Source organism: Salmo salar, chromosome 12 (assembly GCF_965601325.2).
Source record: "Salmo salar chromosome 12, fSalSal1, whole genome shotgun sequence".
Classification (NCBI taxonomy): Eukaryota; Metazoa; Chordata; class Actinopteri; order Salmoniformes; family Salmonidae; genus Salmo; species Salmo salar.
In genome coordinates this window covers 98471966-98498904 of record NC_138302.1, presented here as the reverse complement: position 1 = coordinate 98498904, position 26939 = coordinate 98471966, and the positions used below count along the sequence as shown (strand labels likewise).

Sequence of the window (26939 nt, the reverse complement as noted above, 5' to 3'; positions counted from 1 at the left end):
ACAGATGGTAGGCAATTAAGGTCACAGTTATGAAAACTTAGGACACTAAAGAGACCTTTATACTGACTGAAAAACACCAAATGAAAGTTGCCCAGGGTCCCTGCTCATCTGTGGCCAGGGCAATAAATTGCAATGTCTGTACTGTGACACGCCTAAGACAGCACTACAGGGAGACAGGACGGACAGCTGATCGGTCTCGTTGTGGCAGACCATGTGTAACAACACCTGCACAGGATCGGTACATCCGAACATCACACCTGCAGGACAGGTACAGGATGGCAACAACAACTGCCTGAGATACACCAGGAACGCACAATCCCTCCATCAGTGCTCAGACTGTCCGCAATAAGCTGAGAGAGGCTGGACTGAGGGCTTGTAGGCCTGTTGTAAGGCAGGTCCTCACCAGACATCCCCAGCAACAACGTTTCCTATGGGCACAAACCCACCGTCACTGGACCAGACAGAACTGGCAAAAAGTGCTCTTCATTGACGAGTCACTGTTTTGTCACACCAGGGGTGATGGTCGGATTCGGGTTTATCGTCGAAGGAATGAGCGTTACACCGAGGCCTGTACTCTGGAGCGGGATCGATTTGGAGGTGGAGGGTCCGTCATGGTCTGGGGCGGTGTGTCACAGCATCATCGGACTGAGCTTGTTGTCATTGCAGGCAATCTCAACGCTGTGCGTTACAGGGAAGACATCCTCCTCCCTCATGTGGTACCCTTCCTGCAGGCTCATTCTGACATGACCCTCCAGCATGACAATGTCACCAGCTGTACTGCTCGTTCTGTGCGTGATTTCCTGCAAGACAGGAATGTCAGTGCCATGGCCAGCAAAGAGCCCGGATCTCAATCCCATTGAGCACGTCTGGGACCTGTTAGATCGGAGGGTGAGGGCTAGGGCCATTCCCCCCAAGAAATGTCCGGGAACTTGCAGGTGCCTTGATAGATGAGTGGGGTAACATCTCAATGCAAGAACTGGCAAATCTGGTGCAGTCCATGAGGAGATGCACTGCAGTACTTAATGCAGCTGGTGGCCACACCAGATACTGACTGTTACTTTTGATTTTGACCCCCCCCCCCCCCCCCCCCCCCCTTTGTTCAGGGACACATTATTCCATTTCCGTTAGTCACATGTCTGTGGTACTTGTTCAGTTTATGTCTCAGTTGTTGAATGTTATGTTCATACAAATATTTACACATGCTAATTTTGCTGAAAATAAACGCATTTGACAGTGAGAGGACGTTTCTTTTTATGCTGAGTTTATATGACAAAACAGAAATTATTGTAGCCAGAAATAGTGAACTTAAGAAGTAATCAATGAGTCATAGCTAATCAAAACAAAAAAGTGCTATTGTGCTCCGTAGCTGGAAGGAGGGAGGAGAGGGAGCGAGAGGGAGAGGAGAGGGAGAGAGAAAATAGAGAGGGAGGAGAGGGGGAGGAGAGAGAGAGGGGGGGAGAAAGAGGGGGGGGAAGGGTTCCCAGTGTATACCATTGTAAATACAACCCATATTTCTGTTTATTTATTTTTCCTTTAATACTTATAACGTCATTATAACACTGTATACAGACATATGACATTTAAAATATATCTATAATGTTTACTGTACGTTTTTTATTTCACTTTTGTTTATTATCTATTTAACTTGCTTTGGCAATATAAATGTATGTTTCCCATGCCAATAAAGCCCTTTGAAAATGAATTGAAATTGAGAGAGGGAGAGAGAGAGGTGGGGGAGAGAGGAGGCACCGAGGCAGGCAGTGTGGGGCCATGAAGAGGAGAGTGCTGAATGGGGTGTCTAACTGGTTTTGCAGAGTGAGAATAACATAACCAGAGGATCACCCCCACCCTGAGGAAGAGGAGTTTATAAGGAGGGCAGAACACCTGAGACAATTCACTGAGGTCAGATAGCCCCACTGCTGTCCTGTCCTCTTCTGCTGCATCACTTTTATTCTCACTCGTCTCTGTCTGTGATTCTCACGCATCTCCATCTCTCCGTCTGTGATTCTCACACGTCTCCATCTCTCTGTCTGTGATTCTCACACGTCTCCATCTCTCTGTCTGTGATTCTCACGCATCTCCATCTCTCCGTCTGTGACTCTCCATCTCCACTCCGTCTCCCCTTCCACCATGAGCCTGAGGTCCAAGCGTATCAGCAGCTCCAGTGGTTCTGTGCGGAGACACAGCGGGGGCTTCAGTGGCATCTCCCTGGGTAGCAGCTCTCTGTACGCGGGGGGCTCAAACAGCCACCACAGCAGTCCTTTCCACTCAGTCTCTGTCAACAGGAGCCTGCTGGCCCCCCTTAACCTGGAGATCGACCCCAACCTACAGGTGACTCGCATCCATGAGAAAGAGCAGATCAAGGGCCTCAACAACCGATTCGCGTCCTTCATCGATAAGGTATGTAGTCATCACTGAGAATTATTAGGTTACATCCCAATGTCTATACTAGCATACTGCTTTGATTGTTTGCCCAATACATTCATTTAATGAGTATTTTATTTTTTACTTTTATTTAACTAGGCAAGTCAGTTAAGAACACATTCTTATTTACAATGACGGCCAAACCCTAACCCGGACGACGCTGAGCCAATTGTGCGCCCCCCTATGGGACTCCCAATCACGGCTGGTTGTGAGTGATACAACCTGGAATCGAACCAGGGTGTCTGTAGTGACACCTCTAGGACTGAGATGCAGAGCCTTAGACCGCTGCGCCACTTAGGAGCCCACACTACACAAGCTTATTTGGTTTTAGTCATCATAGATGGCACTGATTTATTGTCTTTTGAAGCAGCTACAAAAGGAGCGAAAGCTAGTTTGGTTTTAGCCAAACTAGCCTGGAAAAGGGAGAACAAACAAAGTGATTGCCATCTGTGTCCGTTTTTATTTGCATTGCAACATTAACCCATTCAATCCCATTGATCACAATAGTGAGGGGGGAAAAAATTTATTATGCATTATTATGAAGTTGTCTATTATGAATCATTGACGTTTCATATGATTTCTCAAAATGGTCACAAGACCACAAGCATACATGGGACTCACACAAGGTGTACTTTTACAGACAAATTTGACACCAGAGGTCCGTATTCAACAGCAGATTAGTAATGCTTTCAGTAGATTGGAGTTGAGTTGGGTTATGGATATACTTGATCAAAATGATCTTACACTGGATTTACCATCATCCATTAGCCTTTAGATATATGTTTGAAATAGTGATTTTGATTGTAAAACATCATATTGTGTTATTTCAGTATAGACCCATAAACTGAATTAGTGTAATAACTTAACAAATATTTAATGTCAATAGGTTTGTTTAGTATTTCTTGCACAAGGGTAGACCTGGTTTGTCAGAGTATTGGGACATAGCCATAGGTGGAATCCTGGTTCCTATGGGCTGAGATAGGCAGGCATAGATCTGGTTTATATTACTATTGGGACACAGTCAAAGGTGTAGACCTGGTTTGTAGGAGTATTGGAGCTGAGGTTCAGGGGTAAATCTGACTTACAGTTTATGAGTATTCAGTCTTTGGCACATTTAGACCTGGCTTAGTTGACTAATTGGGTTCAAGCACAGGTGCAGACGTTGTAGCTATGTAAATTGGGTCTGAAATGCAAATGTACACCAACAGTATTTTTATGAGAATTGGGGGTGCCACACAGCAGTAAACCTGTTTAATATATATATATATACACAAAAGTATGTGGACACACCTTCAAATTAGTGGATTTGGCTATTTCAGCCACACCCGTTGCTGACAGGTGTATAAAATCGATCACACTGCCATGTAATCTCCATAGACAAACATTGGCAGTAGAATGACCTTACTGAAGAGCTTAGAGACTTTCAACGTGGCACCGTCATAGGATGCCACCTTTCCAGCTAGTCAATTCATAAAATGTCTGCCCTGCTAGAGCTGCCCCCCGGGCAACCGTATGTTCTGTTATTATGAAGTGGAAACGTCTAGGAGCAACAACGGCTCAGCCGCGAAGTGGTAGGTCACACAAGCTCACAGAACAGGACCGCGGTGCAACGCTCACTACCGATTTCCAAACTGCCTCTGGAAACAACATCAGCACAATTACGTGTTTGTCGTGTAAAGCGCTCAGCCATTGGACTCTGGTGGAAATGCGGATATCAGTTTGACTTGAGCTAACCCATGAAAACACCTGCTCTTTCACAGCAGTGGTCACTGATACACGACTCAGCTTGCATTACAATTCCCCTTTCTCACGGAGTGGGTAACAGAGTCACAATAGAGGCTTTGTGCCTGTTCTCCGCTACGGATCATCAGCTCTACAGCTCTGGGTTTCCTGTAATAACAAGCTCCTATTCCTCTCAGCAGGTAGCCTGGACCTGAGATATTTTGACACAAATCATGCCCTAATGGTGTGATTCAGTTGGTATGCAAAGCCCATTTAAAGACGTCAAATAACAAGTAAAATACATTCAAAGACGTCAAATAACAAGTAAAATACATATAAAGTACTATGTCCTATTTCTCTCAGCTCGGTGGTAACCTGATAAAAACAGGTCAGACGTGGTGTGATCATCCAAGACCGGAAAATTCCCTGAAGTGTTCAGAAAGGGAGCTTTTGTGTTGATCTCAGACAGACAATGGGAAGAGAATACTGAGACCTTGGGTGTGAAATAGATCCTAGAGAGATCTCAGTCAGTTGTAGCTGTTAAAACCACAATAATTAACTTAACATACAAGCACTGTTGTCTACAGTGTTTATCCATCTACTCAGCACAGATGATATGAAACAAGTCTGGGAGACTGTCTGGGAGATTGCTTCAGATTGCTTCAAAGGTCTATTAATTAAACAGTTCACTCCAAGCCACTCCATTACTGCAGAAAACATGTTTGGAAGGTAAAGGGCCTCAATGACATGTCAAGACAAAATATTATAGCAATTTTAAGTGGTTAGTCCAACCAGGACTTGGACCCAGGTCCCTGCGACTGTCAGTCCAGACTTAAGCCATTACACCAAGGGGTGTAGAACCAAGACAAAGTGTTGTACCAAGGACTCTATTAAAGTTGCTACAATGTATATGTATAGTAGACTACACTCAACATCTTCCTGCCGATGCTTGGACTGTTGGGACTATTTCATCAGCTACGGGCTTCTCTCTCCTCCCGTTTAGGTGCGTTTCCTGGAGCAGCAGAATAAGATGTTAGAGACTAAGTTTGACCTGCTGCACGGTAAGCAGACGGGCCGCTCCAACATCGAGCCGCTATTCGAGGCCTACATGGCCAACTTGCGTCGCCAGATGGACGTGGTCAACAACGACAAGACCAAGCTGGACGGAGAGCTGAGGAACATGCAGGGTCTGGTGGAGGACTTCAAACACAAGTAGGAGTCTGTCTGTCTGTCTGTCTGTCTGGAGAGCTGAGGAACATGCAGGGGCTGGTGGGGGACTTCAAACACAAAAAGTCTCAATAGCCTTAAACAGATTTGTAAGCAATTGAGACAGAGCCAACCTATTTATTAAACCCCTAAATGATGGATGCCAGAACCTTGCTTCCATGACCTAATTCAATATCTTGTCACCTGTTCTTCTTACCTAGATACGAAGATGAGATCAACAAGAGAAACAATCTGGAGAACGAATTTGTGATCCTCAAAAAGGTGAGAACGTCACATTTCCTCAGTGATACCTGATGTGTGTTTTAATGGTGCAGTCTCGGAAGTTCAACATACATGTCACGGCCGTCGTAAGGATTGGACCAAAATGCAGCGGGTATGTGAATGCTCATATTTATTTTATTAGGAACACTACACAAAAACAAGAAAACGAAGAGGAAAAAAAAAAAAAACGAACGACAGCTAAACAGTTTTGCAAGCTAAAATACCGCAGTGCAAAAACAACTTCCCACAAGGGACATGTGAAAACAGGGCTACCTAAGTATGACTCCCAATCAGCAACAGCGATGTACAGCTGTCCCTGATTGAGAGCCATACCAGGCCAACACAAAGAAATACACAACATAGAAAAGAACATAGAAATACAAAACATAGAACAATACCCAAAAACCCCCGACAACACAAACAAACACACCCTCTGCCACGCCCTGACCAAACTACAATAACAAATAACCCCTTATACTGGTCAGGACGTGACAATACATGCCTTTTTTTTTGGACTACTTTATGGACACAATAACATACTATGACATCAACCTTGATGTTGTAATCAGCGATACAGTGCAGCACCATGGGAGAGAGGTTAAGTTAATAAAGGGCACAGCGAGACAGAGGCAACAATAGCTAGTATGAGCCAACCTGCCCCACCTTCTACGAGATGAAAATAAAACGTTTATAAGCCCGTAAGATATCGTATCACCACTGAACAAGAACTGAGCCTGCGGTGTATAAAAGGGAGACAGAGAAAATCTCAACCAACCACATCAAAGACAATTTCAACCTAACTAATAGCTTTGCAATGAAACTTTGCAATCCGTCTAAATTGTTCCTGGTATGTTTCGACAAACAGTGGTAGTTACATTTGAGTCATTTAGCAGACGCTCTTATCCAGATCAATTAGGATTTAAGTACCTTGCTCAAGGGCACATCGGCAGATGTTTCACCTAGTCGGCTCAGGGATTCGAACCTGCGACCTTTTGGTTACTGACCCAATGCTCTTAACCGCTAGCCTACGAGTAACTACAGTTTGTTGTCCTTTCAGGATGTGGACTCAGCATACCTGGTGAAGGCAGACCTGGAAAACAAGGGGGGAGCTCTGACTGATGAGATAAACTTCCTCAGGTCCATCTATGAGGAGGTAAGGTCATTACTGTACTTACTGTATTACAATACAATGCAATATATTACAATACAATATATTACAATACAATATATGACAATACAATACAATATATGACAATACATTGCAATATATTACCAATACAATACAATATATTACAATACAATGCAATACATTACAACACAATACAATATATTACAATATAATACAATACAATACAATACAATATATTACAATATATAACAATACAATATATTACAATACAATATAATATCTTACAATACAATATTTACATTTTAGTCATTTAGCAGAAGTGAATGCATACATTTCATTTCATGCATTTTTTTTTGTACTGGCCCCCCGTGGGAATCGAACCCACAACCCACACACCATGCTGGCGTTGCAAACACCATGCTCTACCAACTGAGCCACAGGGAAGCCCCAATATATTACAATACAATATAGTACAATACAATACAATACAATACAATATATTACAACACAATACATTATATTACAATACAATATATTACATTACAATACAATATATTACATTACAATACAATATATTACAATACAATACATTACAATATATTACAATACAATACATTACAATATATTACATTACAATACAATATATTACAATACAATACATTACAATATATTACAATACATTACAATACAATATATTACATTACAATACAATATATTACAATACAATACATTACAATATATTACATTGCAATACATTACAATACAATATATTACATTACAATACAATATATTACAATACAATATATTACATTACAATACAATATATTACAATACAATATATTACAATACAATACAATATTTTACAATACAATACAATACATTACAATATATTACAATAAATTGCAATATATTACATTGCAATATATTACAATACAATACAATATATTACAATACAATACATTACAATACAATATATTACAATACAATACAATATTTTACAAGACAATACATTACAATATATTACAATACAATACAATATATTACAATACAAACTATTACCATACAATATAGTACAATACAATACAATATATTACAATGCAATATAATACAATACAATACAATATTTTACAAGACAATACATTACAATACAATACATTACAATACATTACAATGCAATACAATTACACAAGTTGCCCTGTATGGCGCAGGCAGTTGGTGAAAGGTTGTAGGTTCAAATCCGGGCAAGGATCACATACAAAAAAAATGTATGAACTCACTGTACTGTTAGAATGTTTGTTTCCACCCAGGAGCTGCGTGAGCTGCAGGCCAGCATCAGGGACACCTCTGTGGTGGTGCAGATGGACAACAGTCGAGACCTCAACATGGACCAGATAGTGGCTGACGTCAAGGCTCAGTACGAAGACATTGCTACCAAAAGCCGAGAGGAGGCTGAGATGTGGTACAAGTCCAAGGTGAACAACAGTGACTATTATAGGATTTAAGTGGTTAAAAATAGGATTTTTTTTTGTCTTACTACATTGAAATCAATAGCCTTTTCACACTACTGAGCCATAGTTGCTGGAACCATGCTACAGTAAAAGGACAATGTGAAAGAAAAATATCCCAGTCAAAGCAGTACGGTCCGGCAGATAGTTGGAAGATAGGGAAAGAGAACTAGCCTGGCTACCAATCTGTTTAGCTGTCATTCCACTCCTTGGTCTAGCCTGGCAACCAGTCTGTCTAGCTGTCATTCCACTCCTTGGTCTAGTCTGTCAACCAGTCTGTTTAGCTGTCATTCCACTCCTTGGTCTAGTCTGGGTACCAGTCTGTTTAGCTGTCATTCCACTCCTTGGTCTAGCCTGGCAACCAGTCTGTTTAGCTGTCATTCCACTCCTTGGTCTAGTCTGTCAACCAGTCTGTTTAGCTGTCATTCCACTCCTTGGTCTAGCCTGGCAACCAGTCTGTTTAGCTGTCATTCCACTCCTTGGTCTAGTCTGGGTACCAGTCTGTTTAGCTGTCATTCCACTCCTTTCCCACTCTTTGTCATGCCAAACATATATCTTTGGCATATGACACAGAGTACAAGGAGTGGAACGTTAGCTAAACAGACTGGTAGCCAAGCTACAAGAGAAGTGGTCTCAGGACCTTCAGGTAATCCATGTTGTTATTTTCCCTCAGTTTAACCAGATGGCCATCCAGGCCATGCAGTACGGAGACGAGCTGAGGAACACCAAGGGAGAGATAGCAGAAATCAACCGCTTGATCGGCCGTCTACAGAGTGAGATAGAAGCTGTCAAACGACAGGTAGTTTGTTCACTTTATTCAACTCAGTTCACTTATGGTTCGGACCGCTTTGAGGTACAGTAATATCAAACAAAACTATGGATGCAGAACCCTGTTGGATGGGATCTACTTTATGGGATAAAAGATTCAGCAGATATGCCATGGAGTGTTGCTGCTAAGACCATATATATGCCATTCGGTGTGATGAGGCTTAAGCAAGCAAGTACTGCCATGGACTTAATGCAGCCTTAACCCTGGTGTTGATGTCCCATGGAAGTGGCTAAGTCTCTAACCTAACCTAACTCTAACTCTACCTATCTATCATGTAGCAAGCCAACCTGGAGGACCAGATAGCCGAGGTTGAGGGCCGCGGGGAGCTGGCTGTGAAGGAGGCTAAGTCCAGGATCAGAGATCTGGAGGATGCTCTGCAGAGGGCCAAGCAGGACATGGTCAGACAGCTCAGAGAGTACCAGGACCTGATGAACGTCAAACTGGCCCTGGACATAGAGATAGCCACCTACAGAAAATTACTGGAGGGAGAGGAGGACAGGTATGGAGGGAGAGGAGGACAGGTATGGAGGGAGAGGAGGACAGGTATGGAGGGGTAGGAGGACAGGTATGGAGGGAGAGGAGGACAGGTATGGAGGGGTAGGAGGACAGGTATGGAGGGGTAGGAGGACAGGTATGGAGGGGTAGGAGGACAGGTATGGAGGGAGAGGAGGACAGGTATGGAGGGGGGTTAGGTATGGAGGGAGAGGAGGACAGGTATGGAGGGAGAGGACAGGTATAGAGGGGTAGGAGGACAGGTATGGAGGGAGAGGAGGACAGGTATGAAGGGGAGGAGGACAAGTATGGAGGGAGAGGAGGACAGGTATGAAGGGGAGGAGGACAAGTATGGAGGGGGGTTAGGTATGGAGGGAGAGGAGGACAGGTATGGAGGGAGAGGAGAACAGGTGTGAAGGGGGAGGAGGACAGGTATGAAGGGGAGGAGGACAAGTATGGAGGGAGAGGAGGACAGGTATGGAGGGAGAGGAGGACAGGTGTGAAGGGGGAGGCGGACAAGTATGGAGGGGGAGGACAGGTATGGAGGGGGAGAAGGACAAGTATGAAGGGGGAGGACAGGTATGGAGGGGGAGGAGGACAGGTATGGAGGGAGAGGACAGGTATGGAGGGGTAGGAGGACAGGTATGGGGGAGAGAAGGACAGGTATGGGGGAGAGGAGGACAGGTATGGGGGAGAGGAGGACAGGTATGGAGGGGGAGGAGGACAGGTATGGAGGGGGAGGAGGACAGGTATGAAGGGGGAAGACAGGTATGGAGGGGGAGGAGGACAGGTATGGAGGGAGAGGAGGACAGGTATGGAGGGGTAGGAGGACAGGTATGGAGGGAGAGGAGGACAGGTATGGAGGGGTAGGAGGACAGGTATAGAGGGGGAGGAGGACGGGTATAGAGGGGGAGGAGGACGGGTATGGAGGGGGAGGAGGACGGGTATGGAGGGAGAGGAGGACAGGTATGGAGGGGTAGGAGGACAGGTATGGAGGGGTAGGAGGACAGGTATGGAGGGGGAGGAGGACAGGTATGGAGGGGGAGGAGGACGGGTATGGAGGGGGAGGAGGACGGGTATGGAGGGGGAGGAGGACGGGTATGGAGGGGGAGGAGGACTGGTATTGAGGGAGAGGAGGACAGGTATGGGGGGAGAGGAGGACAGGTATTGAGGGAGAGGAGGACAGGTATGGGGGAGAGGAGGACAGGTATGGGGGAGAGGAGGACAGGTATGGAGGGGGAGGAGGACAGGTATAGAGGGGGAGGAGGACAGGTATGGAGGGGGAGGAGGACAGGTATGGGGGAGAGGAGGACAGGTATGGGGGAGAGGAGGACAGGTATGGAGGGGGAGGAGGACAGGTATGGGGGAGAGGAGGACAGGTATGGAGGGGGAGGAGGACAGGTATGGGGGAGAGGAGGACAGGTATGGAGGGGGAGGAGGACAGGTATGGGGGAGAGGAGGACAGGTATGGAGGGAGAGGAGGACAGGTATGGAGGGGGAGGAGGACTGGTGTGAAAGGGAGGAGGACAGGTATGGAGGGGGAGGAGGACTGGTATTGAGGGAGAGGAGGACAGGTATGGGGGAGAGGAGGACAGGTATTGAGGGAGAGGAGGACAGGTATGGGGGAGAGGAAGACAGGTATGGGGGAGAGGAGGACAGGTATGGAGGGGGAGGAGGACAGGTATAGAGGGGGAGGAGGACAGGTATGGGGGAGAGGAGGACAGGTATGGGGGGAGAGGAGGACATGTATGGAGGGGGAGGACAGGTATGGGGAGAGGAGGACAGGTATGGAGGGGGAGGAGGACAGGTATGGGGGAGAGGAGGACAGGTATGGAGGAAGAGGAGGACAGGTATTATTATAGATACACATTATAATTAAAAAAATGTATGAAATGTATGCATCCACTACTGTAAGTCGCTCTGGATAAGAGCGTCTGCTAAATGACTAAAATGTAAATGTAAAACAGTATGTATGGTGTCTATAGGTTGGGGTTCTAAACAAACAATGTGTGAAACAATGTGTGAAAAGTATTATCTGCAATCTTTTCAAACTGAAGCAGTACACTTTATCTATTTTTCTCTCAGGATTGGACATCAATCTATTCTCAACATCCAGTCAGTGTCCAACTACAGTAAGTAGTATACTGTATGTACTACTGAAAGAATACATCAGTAAATGAACTCTAACTCTTAATGTTATCCACTGACTAGAATGACAGTAAATGCTGTATTTTGAGACACAAGAGCAGATATTAGGCTCTAACCATTAGACTGCTGCTGTTATGTTCTGTCCAGGTTCTAAGAGTTCCAGTAATGGGTTCCACAGTAGCTCCAGCTCTCCTACACCCAAGCTGCTGATTAAAACAACTGAACAGAGAGACAGCTCCAGATTCAGCTCTCATTAAAAAACCCGTCGGATCCTTCGGGCTGAGAGTGAAGATCCATTATATAAAGAGTTTATAACAGATCTATATCAACTTTCTGGATAATTTTTTTGTCAATCTACATTTTGTAAAGAGCATGAGAGAATAGCATAAGATCATGACATGCTAGATTTGTGTTTGTAGCTAGAGGAATATAAACATTTGGTTGTTCTTACTGTAAAGAAAATTAAAAAAATATGTATCAGTATATAAAAATATGTATTTTGAGAAACCGTTTGTTTTATTTGGCGCATACAGCCTGCTATGCAACAGCTGGAATAGCGGTCAAAACCAATTGTAGTGAGACAGTAGGCTAATAACAGCATCATCATCATACAGCGAGATAATGGTTCTTATGGGGTCAGGAAATAGGACACCACCAACTGGATTTGGTTATCTACTTTCTGTGTCACAGGTGCATGCTGTAGACAGGGCTAATAGAGGTGAATTCCTACTGAACTTTGAGAGAGTTCTGTTAAAGTTTAGAATTCATTACAATAACAAATGTGCTTTATTACAAAATGAATGTATTATGTTATCTATCAGTCGAACATTCATGATTGTTTGCCAAAGGGCAATTCCATGGTAAAATAATTAGGCTGAGAGACTCAGACTTTTCACTTTAAAATGTATACCAAACAAAACATATTGATTTCAAAGTTTAACAAACCATACAACTCTATGCACAAGAACTACTTTTAACAATCTCCACAGAAAATACACATTTACAGGAAGAACTGTGCAGAATAAATCACAGGCGGCTGCTGAGGGGAGGACGGCCCATAATAATGGCTGGAATGGAGTGAATGGGATAGTATAAAACTAATGGAAACCATTAGTTAGATGTCTCTGATGCCATTCCATTTATTCCATTCCAGCCATTACCACGAGCCGTTCCTCCCCAATGAAGGTGCAACAAGCCACATGTGACAGATACAAAGTATGGTAACAGAATGAAACTGAGGGAGATTTTACCGTCATTTTGTTACCAACCTTTGCATCTGCAGTTTTTCCAGTAAATGTATTTTTTTTATTTACTGTGTAAATTGATCATTGATCACTGTGCATAGAGTTCTATGGTTTGTTAAACTTTGAAATCAATGTTTTTTTGTTTGGCATACATTTTAAAGTGAAAAATCTGTCCGCTTAATTCCGTTACCACCGAATTGCCCCAAAATACCCCCCTGTATGAATAGTATTGAGTTATATCAACCAACTGTATAGTTGTCTAAAATATCCACGATGCCAGTGGCATTAGACAGCAATAACAACCCAGTATTGTCACCTAGTGTTCAATCAACATAATGGTCCTTTTTTAACTGTGCTTGAAGCTCCTGCACATACACATTTCAAGTGGGCTTCATTGTCACTTCAATCAACATATTTTTACAAGAATTTCAGATTACTCCTTTAACACAATCATCATAACAGATACTAAAAGTAAATGTACAAGTCCAGTTAGATTTGATCTACTAGGAGGTGTCTATTTTCTCATGAAGAGCAGCAGTCTAGGATCCCAGGTGGTACTACCAAAGCACTGCAATTGCGCCATCCCACGGTGTTTTTTAAGTGTTCCCTGGCGTGCTCCTCCATGTCTCCTCTGATCTTTAACTCCTTAAAGTGGTCCAAGTCAGACCGGCAGAGCGGTAGCACTTCCAGGGCTGAGCTTCTTCAGGGCAGAGTTTCCATGGTTCAGATGGACCCGCATGGTGACAGCCAGGGAGAGGTGGAAGCGGGAGCAGATATGTCGTCTCTGGTAGTCATTTAGCTAGCTGGCACTAGTGTCCTCCTGATGGGTTGAATGTGTAAGAATTAATTAAATAGTTTTTCCTCCAGAACTTCACTCTCTGCTCCACATGCTGCAGTCGCTATGGAGTCGTTACTAGTTACCACAGCCACAAAGTCATAAACCTGGCGTGTTTCTACAATTTATCATCTTAAAATTAGATGTTACGCATAACATTAGCCACACTGCTATCATTAACCTCAAATTAAGACCAAAAAGCACATTTTTGTTTTCATACATTTTTTTTAAACGATATAACCTTTGTGGCTGTGTGAACTAGTAGAAAGAAACCTTCTGCCAAACTGTGCCATCGAGTGTGTCATCAAAATACGTCCGGCAGGAAACATCGATAAAACGTTGATACTCACCCCTCTACTAACGACTGAAGAACCAAATGGACTTTCTGTCCCTCGCAAAACCTCCCTGCTGTCACTTAGGAAAGGTGCAGTTAGCTATTTGGTTAGCTGAGTGTTAACATTGAGAGGGCTTACCAACAATCTGACTGTAATTCTCCTTTACAAGAAAGGTAAGCAACAATGCAATGTAGCTACAGAAATCATCTGAAACCTGGAAAAACACAGCATTTTGATGTTATTTGTTGATTAAAAACGAAACGCTTGCTTGCTAACCTCGCTCCTAACTAGCTAACGCTGCTCGTAACTAGCTAACCACGCTAACCTACGCTAACCTTTAACTAGCTAACCTTTTACTAGCTAACAGTAACTAGCTAACCTTTAACTAGCTAGCAGTAACTAGCTAACGTTAGCTGGCTAAGTTCCATCAGGGTCTTATGTATCAACACCCGATTATAATGTTAAGGGAAATGTTAGCATATTATTAGCTGTGATAACCACTTTGTTAAGCACATCGGTGTAGTTAGTACTGGTCGTTGTGACTTTCCTGGAGAACCTGCTCCGAGACCAACATGTATTTTGGTTCCGCCAGGAAACACCGTCACCATGTTGACCACTGCAAGGCGCCTCGCCGACTTCGGATACCGGGGGTTTTCCGCCTCCATGATGCTGTTGACACTCTACGGAGGATACCTGTGCACCATGCGGGGATACCGCTACATGAACAAGCAGAAAGAGCTGCAGGTAGCTGCAGAAAACCAGGACGTGGAGGCCCTGAAGCCATAGAGGCCTGGATGGTTTGTCCACAAAATCATGGACATTTCTATTCCTCCCAATAGACTTCAAGTGATAATATTTGGGTATTGATCATGTGATCAACCGTTTTGTGTAGCTAAAGAATGAGAATGTCATCTGTGTTCAGTCTCTCTCTCTGTCCCCATGGTCCTGACTTGACCCTTTAGCACACAGAAGATGCCACCACAGAGAGGGCTGCAGCAGAGAAGATCTTTCTAAACTACTGGATTACTTGTTAAGTTATTAAATGTCAAAATTATCATATTAAATAAAGTTAAATGTAAAATCCCTCTCCTATCATATCTCATATTTAATTTATATCAGGATACACTGAAGCACGGTTTAGGTGATGGGGTATTGTCATTTTACAGACGTGTAATATGAATAAAAACATATCTTTCACAAATAAACATTTAGTTGTTTATTTATTTAAAAAATATATACAGTAATAACTTTAGTTCAACTGACATAAAACAGGGAGAGAACATCCTCCCCAAAGAAACTGCAGCATCACATTTAAAAGTGGAATAAGAATTTAAACAGTCAGACTCATTCTATGGACACCAGGGAATGAAAATACAGTCAGACCCATTCACTTGACACAAGGGAATGAAAATGGTGTTTTTAATCAGTTAAATGTAATCAGTTTTAATTCTATGGGTCACGGTAGTGTCTGTCTATTCAGCCATCGTCTGTTGTCAAAGTCACCGATCATTGTCAGTGCTGGGAAACAAAACAGTATAATGAAGAGTCAGAGTTTAATAAGGAAACTGACTTAAAATGTCCAGGGAACTGCATGAGAGGAAAAGCACTTCAAGATGTAGGATAGGAAGAACTAGTAGTGGAAAGGTCTCGCAGACATTCTCACTGTAGGGCCGACCTGAACAGTACTGTGCTGGTTCAGATATGACTGATTCTCACTGTAGGGCCGACCTGAACAGTACTGTGCTGGTTCAGATATGACTGATTCTCACTATAGGGCCGACCTGAACAGTACTGTGCTGGTTCAGATATGACTGATTCTCACTGTAGGGCCGACCTGAACAGTACTGTGCTGGTTCAGATATGACTGATTCTCACTATAGGGCCGACCTGAACAGTACTGTGCTGGTTCAGATATGACTGATTCTCACTATAGGGCCGACCTGAACAGTACTGTGCTGGTTCAGATATGACTGATTCTCACTATAGGGCCGACCTGAACAGTACTGTGCTGGTTCAGATATGACTGATTCTCACTGTAGGGCCGACCTGAACAGTACTGTGCTGGTTCAGATATGACTGATTCTCACTGTAGGGCCGACCTGAACAGTACTGTGCTGGTTCAGATATGACTGATTCTCACTATAGGGCCGACCTGAACAGTACTGTGCTGGTTCAGATATGACTGATTCTCACTGTAGGGCCGACCTGAACAGTACTGTGCTGGTTCAGATATGACTGATTCTCACTATAGGGCCGACCTGAACAGTACTGTGCTGGTTCAGATATGACTGATTCTCACTATAGGGCCGACCTGAACAGTACTGTGCTGGTTCAGATATGACTGATTCTCACTGTAGGGCCGACCTGAACAGTACTGTGCTGGTTCAGATATGACTGATTCTCACTATAGGGCCGACCTGAACAGTACTGTGCTGGTTCAGATATGACTGATTCTCACTATAGGGCCGACCTGAACAGTACTGTGCTGGTTCAGATATGACTGATTCTCACTATAGGGCCGACCTGAACAGTACTGTGCTGGTTCAGATATGACTGATTCTCACTATAGGGCCGACCTGAACAGTACTGTGCTGGTTCAGATATGACTGATTCTCACTGTAGGGCCGACCTGAACAGTACTGTGCTGGTTCAGATATGACTGATTCTCACTATAGGGCCGACCTGAACAGTACTGTGCTGGTTCAGATATGACTGATTCTCACTATAGGGCCGACCTGAACAGTACTGTGCTGGTTCAGATATGACTGATTCTCACTATAGGGCCGACCTGAACAGTACTGTGCTGGTTCAGATATGACTGATTCTCACTGTAGGGCCGACCTGAACAGTACTGTGCTGGTTCAGATATGACTGATTCTCACTATAGGGCCGACCTGAACAGTACTGTGCTGGTTCAGATATGACTGATTCTCACTATAGGGCCGACCTGAACAGTACTGTGCTGGTTCAGATATGACTGATTCTCACTATAGGGCCGACCTGAACAGTACTGTGCTGGTTCAGATATGACTGATTCTCACTATAGGGCCGACCTGAACAGTACTGTGCTGGTTCAGATATGACTGATTCTCACTATAGGGCCGACCTGAACAGTACTGTGCTGGTTCAGATATGACTGATTCTCACTATAGGGCCGACCTGAACAGTACTGTGCTGGTTCAGATATGACTGATTCTCACTATAGGGCCGACCTGAACAGTACTGTGCTGGTTCAGATATGACTGATTCTCACTATAGGGCCGACCTGAACAGTACTGTGCTGGTTCAGATATGACTGATTCTCACTATAGGGCCGACCTGAACAGTACTGTGCTGGTTCAGATATGACTGATTCTCACTATAGGGCCGACCTGAACAGTACTGTGCTGGTTCAGATATGACTGATTCTCACTATAGGGCCGACCTGAACAGTACTGTGCTGGTTCAGATATGACTGATTCTCACTATAGGGCCGACCTGAACAGTACTGTGCTGGTTCAGATATGACTGATTCTCACTATAGGGCCGACCTGAACAGTACTGTGCTGGTTCAGATATGACTGATTCTCACTATAGGGCCGACCTGAACAGTACTGTGCTGGTTCAGATATGACTGATTCTCACTATAGGGCCGACCTGAACAGTACTGTGCTGGTTCAGATATGACTGATTCTCACTATAGGGCCGACCTGAACAGTACTGTGCTGGTTCAGATATGACTGATTCTCACTATAGGGCCGACCTGAACAGTACTGTGCTGGTTCAGATATGACTGATTCTCACTATAGGGCCGACCTGAACAGTACTGTGCTGGTTCAGATATGACTGATTCTCACTGTAGGGCCGACCTGAACAGTACTGTGCTGGTTCAGATATGACTGATTCTCACTGTAGGGCCGACCTGAACAGTACTGTGCTGGTTCAGATATGACTGATTCTCACTATAGGGCCGACCTGAACAGTACTGTGCTGGTTCAGATATGACTGATTCTCACTATAGGGCCGACCTGAACAGTACTGTGCTGGTTCAGATATGACTGATTCTCACTATAGGGCCGACCTGAACAGTACTGTGCTGGTTCAGATATGACTGATTCTCACTATAGGGCCGACCTGAACAGTACTGTGCTGGTTCAGATATGACTGATTCTCACTATAGGGCCGACCTGAACAGTACTGTGCTGGTTCAGATATGACTGATTCTCACTATAGGGCCGACCTGAACAGTACTGTGCTGGTTCAGATATGACTGATTCTCACTATAGGGCCGACCTGAACAGTACTGTGCTGGTTCAGATATGACTGATTCTCACTATAGGGCCGACCTGAACAGTACTGTGCTGGTTCAGATATGACTGATTCTCACTATAGGGCCGACCTGAACAGTACTGTGCTGGTTCAGATATGACTGATTCTCACTATAGGGCCGACCTGAACAGTACTGTGCTGGTTCAGATATGACTGATTCTCACTATAGGGCCGACCTGAACAGTACTGTGCTGGTTCAGATATGACTGATTCTCACTATAGGGCCGACCTGAACAGTACTGTGCTGGTTCAGATATGACTGATTCTCACTATAGGGCCGACCTGAACAGTACTGTGCTGGTTCAGATATGACTGATTCTCACTATAGGGCCGACCTGAACAGTACTGTGCTGGTTCAGATATGACTGATTCTCACTATAGGGCCGACCTGAACAGTACTGTGCTGGTTCAGATATGACTGATTCTCACTATAGGGCCGACCTGAACAGTACTGTGCTGGTTCAGATATGACTGATTCTCACTATAGGGCCGACCTGAACAGTACTGTGCTGGTTCAGATATGACTGATTCTCACTATAGGGCCGACCTGAACAGTACTGTGCTGGTTCAGATATGACTGATTCTCACTATAGGGCCGACCTGAACAGTACTGTGCTGGTTCAGATATGACTGATTCTCACTATAGGGCCGACCTGAACAGTACTGTGCTGGTTCAGATATGACTGATTCTCACTATAGGGCCGACCTGAACAGTACTGTGCTGGTTCAGATATGACTGATTCTCACTATAGGGCCGACCTGAACAGTACTGTGCTGGTTCAGATATGACTGATTCTCACTATAGGGCCGACCTGAACAGTACTGTGCTGGTTCAGATATGACTGATTCTCACTATAGGGCCGACCTGAACAGTACTGTGCTGGTTCAGATATGACTGATTCTCACTATAGGGCCGACCTGAACAGTACTGTGCTGGTTCAGATATGACTGATTCTCACTATAGGGCCGACCTGAACAGTACTGTGCTGGTTCAGATATGACTGATTCTCACTATAGGGCCGACCTGAACAGTACTGTGCTGGTTCAGATATGACTGATTCTCACTATAGGGCCGACCTGAACAGTACTGTGCTGGTTCAGATATGACTGATTCTCACTATAGGGCCGACCTGAACAGTACTGTGCTGGTTCAGATATGACTGATTCTCACTATAGGGCCGACCTGAACAGTACTGTGCTGGTTCAGATATGACTGATTCTCACTATAGGGCCGACCTGAACAGTACTGTGCTGGTTCAGATATGACTGATTCTCACTATAGGGCCGACCTGAACAGTACTGTGCTGGTTCAGATATGACTGATTCTCACTATAGGGCCGACCTGAACAGTACTGTGCTGGTTCAGATATGACTGATTCTCACTATAGGGCCGACCTGAACAGTACTGTGCTGGTTCAGATATGACTGATTCTCACTATAGGGCCGACCTGAACAGTACTGTGCTGGTTCAGATATGACTGATTCTCACTGTAGGGCCGACCTGAACAGTACTGTGCTGGTTCAGATATGACTGATTCTCACTATAGGGCCGACCTGAACAGTACTGTGCTGGTTCAGATATGACTGATTCTCACTATAGGGCCGACCTGAACAGTACTGTGCTGGTTCAGATATGACTGATTCTCACTATAGGGCCGACCTGAACAGTACTGTGCTGGTTCAGATATGACTGATTCTCACTATAGGGCCGACCTGAACAGTACTGTGCTGGTTCAGATATGACTGATTCTCACTATAGGGCCGACCTGAACAGTACTGTGCTGGTTCAGATATGACTGATTCTCACTATAGGGCCGACCTGAACAGTACTGTGCTGGTTCAGATATGACTGATTCTCACTATAGGGCCGACCTGAACAGTACTGTGCTGGTTCAGATATGACTGATTCTCACTATAGGGCCGACCTGAACAGTACTGTGCTGGTTCAGATATGACTGATTCTCACTATAGGGCCGACCTGAACAGTACTGTGCTGGTTCAGATATGACTGATTCTCACTATAGGGCCGACCTGAACAGTACTGTGCTGGTTCAGATATGACTGATTCTCACTATAGGGCCGACCTGAACAGTACTGTGCTGGTTCAGATATGACTGATTCTCACTATAGGGCCGACCTGAACAGTACTGTGCTGGTTCAGATATGACTGATTCTCACTATAGGGCCGACCTGAACAGTACTGTGCTGGTTCAGATATGACTGATTCTCACTATAGGGCCGACCTGAACAGTACTGTGCTGGTTCAGATATGACTGATTCTCACTATAGGGCCGACCTGAACAGTACTGTGCTGGTTCAGATATGACTGATTCTCACTATAGGGCCGACCTGAACAGTACTGTGCTGGTTCAGATATGACTGATTCTCACTATAGGGCCGACCTGAACAGTACTGTGCTGGTTCAGATATGACTGATTCTCACTATAGGGCCGACCTGAACAGTACTGTGCTGGTTCAGATATGACTGATTCTCACTATAGGGCCGACCTGAACAGTACTGTGCTGGTTCAGATATGACTGATTCTCACTATAGGGCCGACCTGAACAGTACTGTGCTGGTTCAGATATGACTGATTCTCACTATAGGGCCGACCTGAACAGTACTGTGCTGGTTCAGATATGACTGATTCTCACTATAGGGCCGACCTGAACAGTACTGTGCTGGTTCAGATATGACTGATTCTCACTATAGGGCCGACCTGAACAGTACTGTGCTGGTTCAGATATGACTGATTCTCACTATAGGGCCGACCTGAACAGTACTGTGCTGGTTCAGATATGACTGATTCTCACTATAGGGCCGACCTGAACAGTACTGTGCTGGTTCAGATATGACTGATTCTCACTATAGGGCCGACCTGAACAGTACTGTGCTGGTTCAGATATGACTGATTCTCACTATAGGGCCGACCTGAACAGTACTGTGCTGGTTCAGATATGACTGATTCTCACTATAGGGCCGACCTGAACAGTACTGTGCTGGTTCAGATATGACTGATTCTCACTATAGGGCCGACCTGAACAGTACTGTGCTGGTTCAGATATGACTGATTCTCACTATAGGGCCGACCTGAACAGTACTGTGCTGGTTCAGATATGACTGATTCTCACTATAGGGCCGACCTGAACAGTACTGTGCTGGTTCAGATATGACTGATTCTCACTATAGGGCCGACCTGAACAGTACTGTGCTGGTTCAGATATGACTGATTCTCACTATAGGGCCGACCTGAACAGTACTGTGCTGGTTCAGATATGACTGATTCTCACTATAGGGCCGACCTGAACAGTACTGTGCTGGTTCAGATATGACTGATTCTCACTATAGGGCCGACCTGAACAGTACTGTGCTGGTTCAGATATGACTGATTCTCACTATAGGGCCGACCTGAACAGTACTGTGCTGGTTCAGATATGACTGATTCTCACTATAGGGCCGACCTGAACAGTACTGTGCTGGTTCAGATATGACTGATTCTCACTATAGGGCCGACCTGAACAGTACTGTGCTGGTTCAGATATGACTGATTCTCACTATAGGGCCGACCTGAACAGTACTGTGCTGGTTCAGATATGACTGATTCTCACTATAGGGCCGACCTGAACAGTACTGTGCTGGTTCAGATATGACTGATTCTCACTATAGGGCCGACCTGAACAGTACTGTGCTGGTTCAGATATGACTGATTCTCACTATAGGGCCGACCTGAACAGTACTGTGCTGGTTCAGATATGACTGATTCTCACTATAGGGCCGACCTGAACAGTACTGTGCTGGTTCAGATATGACTGATTCTCACTATAGGGCCGACCTGAACAGTACTGTGCTGGTTCAGATATGACTGATTCTCACTATAGGGCCGACCTGAACAGTACTGTGCTGGTTCAGATATGACTGATTCTCACTATAGGGCCGACCTGAACAGTACTGTGCTGGTTCAGATATGACTGATTCTCACTATAGGGCCGACCTGAACAGTACTGTGCTGGTTCAGATATGACTGATTCTCACTATAGGGCCGACCTGAACAGTACTGTGCTGGTTCAGATATGACTGATTCTCACTATAGGGCCGACCTGAACAGTACTGTGCTGGTTCAGATATGACTGATTCTCACTATAGGGCCGACCTGAACAGTACTGTGCTGGTTCAGATATGACTGATTCTCACTATAGGGCCGACCTGAACAGTACTGTGCTGGTTCAGATATGACTGATTCTCACTATAGGGCCGACCTGAACAGTACTGTGCTGGTTCAGATATGACTGATTCTCACTATAGGGCCGACCTGAACAGTACTGTGCTGGTTCAGATATGACTGATTCTCACTATAGGGCCGACCTGAACAGTACTGTGCTGGTTCAGATATGACTGATTCTCACTATAGGGCCGACCTGAACAGTACTGTGCTGGTTCAGATATGACTGATTCTCACTATAGGGCCGACCTGAACAGTACTGTGCTGGTTCAGATATGACTGATTCTCACTATAGGGCCGACCTGAACAGTACTGTGCTGGTTCAGATATGACTGATTCTCACTATAGGGCCGACCTGAACAGTACTGTGCTGGTTCAGATATGACTGATTCTCACTATAGGGCCGACCTGAACAGTACTGTGCTGGTTCAGATATGACTGATTCTCACTATAGGGCCGACCTGAACAGTACTGTGCTGGTTCAGATATGACTGATTCTCACTATAGGGCCGACCTGAACAGTACTGTGCTGGTTCAGATATGACTGATTCTCACTATAGGGCCGACCTGAACAGTACTGTGCTGGTTCAGATATGACTGATTCTCACTATAGGGCCGACCTGAACAGTACTGTGCTGGTTCAGATATGACTGATTCTCACTATAGGGCCGACCTGAACAGTACTGTGCTGGTTCAGATATGACTGATTCTCACTATAGGGCCGACCTGAACAGTACTGTGCTGGTTCAGATATGACTGATTCTCACTATAGGGCCGACCTGAACAGTACTGTGCTGGTTCAGATATGACTGATTCTCACTATAGGGCCGACCTGAACAGTACTGTGCTGGTTCAGATATGACTGATTCTCACTATAGGGCCGACCTGAACAGTACTGTGCTGGTTCAGATATGACTGATTCTCACTATAGGGCCGACCTGAACAGTACTGTGCTGGTTCAGATATGACTGATTCTCACTATAGGGCCGACCTGAACAGTACTGTGCTGGTTCAGATATGACTGATTCTCACTATAGGGCCGACCTGAACAGTACTGTGCTGGTTCAGATATGACTGATTCTCACTATAGGGCCGACCTGAACAGTACTGTGCTGGTTCAGATATGACTGATTCTCACTATAGGGCCGACCTGAACAGTACTGTGCTGGTTCAGATATGACTGATTCTCACTATAGGGCCGACCTGAACAGTACTGTGCTGGTTCAGATATGACTGATTCTCACTATAGGGCCGACCTGAACAGTACTGTGCTGGTTCAGATATGACTGATTCTCACTATAGGGCCGACCTGAACAGTACTGTGCTGGTTCAGATATGACTGATTCTCACTATAGGGCCGACCTGAACAGTACTGTGCTGGTTCAGATATGACTGATTCTCACTATAGGGCCGACCTGAACAGTACTGTGCTGGTTCAGATATGACTGATTCTCACTATAGGGCCGACCTGAACAGTACTGTGCTGGTTCAGATATGACTGATTCTCACTATAGGGCCGACCTGAACAGTACTGTGCTGGTTCAGATATGACTGATTCTCACTATAGGGCCGACCTGAACAGTACTGTGCTGGTTCAGATATGACTGATTCTCACTATAGGGCCGACCTGAACAGTACTGTGCTGGTTCAGATATGACTGATTCTCACTATAGGGCCGACCTGAACAGTACTGTGCTGGTTCAGATATGACTGATTCTCACTATAGGGCCGACCTGAACAGTACTGTGCTGGTTCAGATATGACTGATTCTCACTATAGGGCCGACCTGAACAGTACTGTGCTGGTTCAGATATGACTGATTCTCACTATAGGGCCGACCTGAACAGTACTGTGCTGGTTCAGATATGACTGATTCTCACTATAGGGCCGACCTGAACAGTACTGTGCTGGTTCAGATATGACTGATTCTCACTATAGGGCCGACCTGAACAGTACTGTGCTGGTTCAGATATGACTGATTCTCACTATAGGGCCGACCTGAACAGTACTGTGCTGGTTCAGATATGACTGATTCTCACTATAGGGCCGACCTGAACAGTACTGTGCTGGTTCAGATATGACTGATTCTCACTATAGGGCCGACCTGAACAGTACTGTGCTGGTTCAGATATGACTGATTCTCACTATAGGGCCGACCTGAACAGTACTGTGCTGGTTCAGATATGACTGATTCTCACTATAGGGCCGACCTGAACAGTACTGTGCTGGTTCAGATATGACTGATTCTCACTATAGGGCCGACCTGAACAGTACTGTGCTGGTTCAGATATGACTGATTCTCACTATAGGGCCGACCTGAACAGTACTGTGCTGGTTCAGATATGACTGATTCTCACTATAGGGCCGACCTGAACAGTACTGTGCTGGTTCAGATATGACTGATTCTCACTATAGGGCCGACCTGAACAGTACTGTGCTGGTTCAGATATGACTGATTCTCACTATAGGGCCGACCTGAACAGTACTGTGCTGGTTCAGATATGACTGATTCTCACTATAGGGCCGACCTGAACAGTACTGTGCTGGTTCAGATATGACTGATTCTCACTATAGGGCCGACCTGAACAGTACTGTGCTGGTTCAGATATGACTGATTCTCACTATAGGGCCGACCTGAACAGTACTGTGCTGGTTCAGATATGACTGATTCTCACTATAGGGCCGACCTGAACAGTACTGTGCTGGTTCAGATATGACTGATTCTCACTATAGGGCCGACCTGAACAGTACTGTGCTGGTTCAGATATGACTGATTCTCACTATAGGGCCGACCTGAACAGTACTGTGCTGGTTCAGATATGACTGATTCTCACTATAGGGCCGACCTGAACAGTACTGTGCTGGTTCAGATATGACTGATTCTCACTATAGGGCCGACCTGAACAGTACTGTGCTGGTTCAGATATGACTGATTCTCACTATAGGGCCGACCTGAACAGTACTGTGCTGGTTCAGATATGACTGATTCTCACTATAGGGCCGACCTGAACAGTACTGTGCTGGTTCAGATATGACTGATTCTCACTATAGGGCCGACCTGAACAGTACTGTGCTGGTTCAGATATGACTGATTCTCACTATAGGGCCGACCTGAACAGTACTGTGCTGGTTCAGATATGACTGATTCTCACTATAGGGCCGACCTGAACAGTACTGTGCTGGTTCAGATATGACTGATTCTCACTATAGGGCCGACCTGAACAGTACTGTGCTGGTTCAGATATGACTGATTCTCACTATAGGGCCGACCTGAACAGTACTGTGCTGGTTCAGATATGACTGATTCTCACTATAGGGCCGACCTGAACAGTACTGTGCTGGTTCAGATATGACTGATTCTCACTATAGGGCCGACCTGAACAGTACTGTGCTGGTTCAGATATGACTGATTCTCACTATAGGGCCGACCTGAACAGTACTGTGCTGGTTCAGATATGACTGATTCTCACTATAGGGCCGACCTGAACAGTACTGTGCTGGTTCAGATATGACTGATTCTCACTATAGGGCCGACCTGAACAGTACTGTGCTGGTTCAGATATGACTGATTCTCACTATAGGGCCGACCTGAACAGTACTGTGCTGGTTCAGATATGACTGATTCTCACTATAGGGCCGACCTGAACAGTACTGTGCTGGTTCAGATATGACTGATTCTCACTATAGGGCCGACCTGAACAGTACTGTGCTGGTTCAGATATGACTGATTCTCACTATAGGGCCGACCTGAACAGTACTGTGCTGGTTCAGATATGACTGATTCTCACTATAGGGCCGACCTGAACAGTACTGTGCTGGTTCAGATATGACTGATTCTCACTATAGGGCCGACCTGAACAGTACTGTGCTGGTTCAGATATGACTGATTCTCACTATAGGGCCGACCTGAACAGTACTGTGCTGGTTCAGATATGACTGATTCTCACTATAGGGCCGACCTGAACAGTACTGTGCTGGTTCAGATATGACTGATTCTCACTATAGGGCCGACCTGAACAGTACTGTGCTGGTTCAGATATGACTGATTCTCACTATAGGGCCGACCTGAACAGTACTGTGCTGGTTCAGATATGACTGATTCTCACTATAGGGCCGACCTGAACAGTACTGTGCTGGTTCAGATATGACTGATTCTCACTATAGGGCCGACCTGAACAGTACTGTGCTGGTTCAGATATGACTGATTCTCACTATAGGGCCGACCTGAACAGTACTGTGCTGGTTCAGATATGACTGATT

The 26939-nt window shown here is 45.0% G+C and overlaps 1 protein-coding gene and 2 long non-coding RNA genes across 3 annotated transcripts; 2 read left to right on the top strand and 1 right to left on the bottom strand.

Moving 5' to 3' along the window:
- The first annotated feature begins 1736 nt into the window (after nucleotides 1-1736).
- LOC106566189 (keratin, type II cytoskeletal 8) lies at nucleotides 1737-12244 on the top strand. The gene is made up of 9 exons (XM_014134062.3): nucleotides 1737-2400; nucleotides 5150-5358; nucleotides 5574-5634; nucleotides 6692-6787; nucleotides 8071-8235; nucleotides 8942-9067; nucleotides 9376-9596; nucleotides 11675-11721; nucleotides 11885-12244. The coding sequence occupies exons 1-9, from the start codon at nucleotides 2131-2133 to the stop codon at nucleotides 11992-11994; spliced, it is 1305 nt and encodes a 434-aa protein (XP_013989537.3). The 5' UTR covers nucleotides 1737-2130; the 3' UTR covers nucleotides 11995-12244.
- A 1827-nt stretch (nucleotides 12245-14071) lies between these two features.
- Nucleotides 14072-15237, top strand: LOC106566190 (uncharacterized). The gene is made up of 2 exons (XR_001319803.3): nucleotides 14072-14324; nucleotides 14744-15237. It is a non-coding gene; the product is annotated as an uncharacterized LOC106566190 (long non-coding RNA).
- Nucleotides 15238-15354: 117 nt separating this feature from the next.
- LOC145859576 (uncharacterized) lies at nucleotides 15355-17124 on the bottom strand. Its single transcript, XR_014379823.1, has 2 exons — nucleotides 15933-17124; nucleotides 15355-15879 (listed from the first exon to the last, which is right to left on the bottom strand). It is a non-coding gene; the product is annotated as an uncharacterized LOC145859576 (long non-coding RNA).
- Nucleotides 17125-26939: the final 9815 nt, after the last annotated feature.

Bases quoted from the DNA above. Each gene is read 5' to 3' on its own strand.
- LOC106566189 (XM_014134062.3), top strand. From the start codon at position 2,131: ATGAGCCTGAGGTCCAAGCGTATCAGCAGCTCCAGTGGTTCTGTGCGG. The intron at 5,635-6,691 runs GTGAGAACGTCA...TTGTCCTTTCAG, and splicing joins AATTTGTGATCCTCAAAAAG to GATGTGGACTCAGCATACCT. The intron at 6,788-8,070 runs GTAAGGTCATTA...GTTTCCACCCAG, and splicing joins TCAGGTCCATCTATGAGGAG to GAGCTGCGTGAGCTGCAGGC.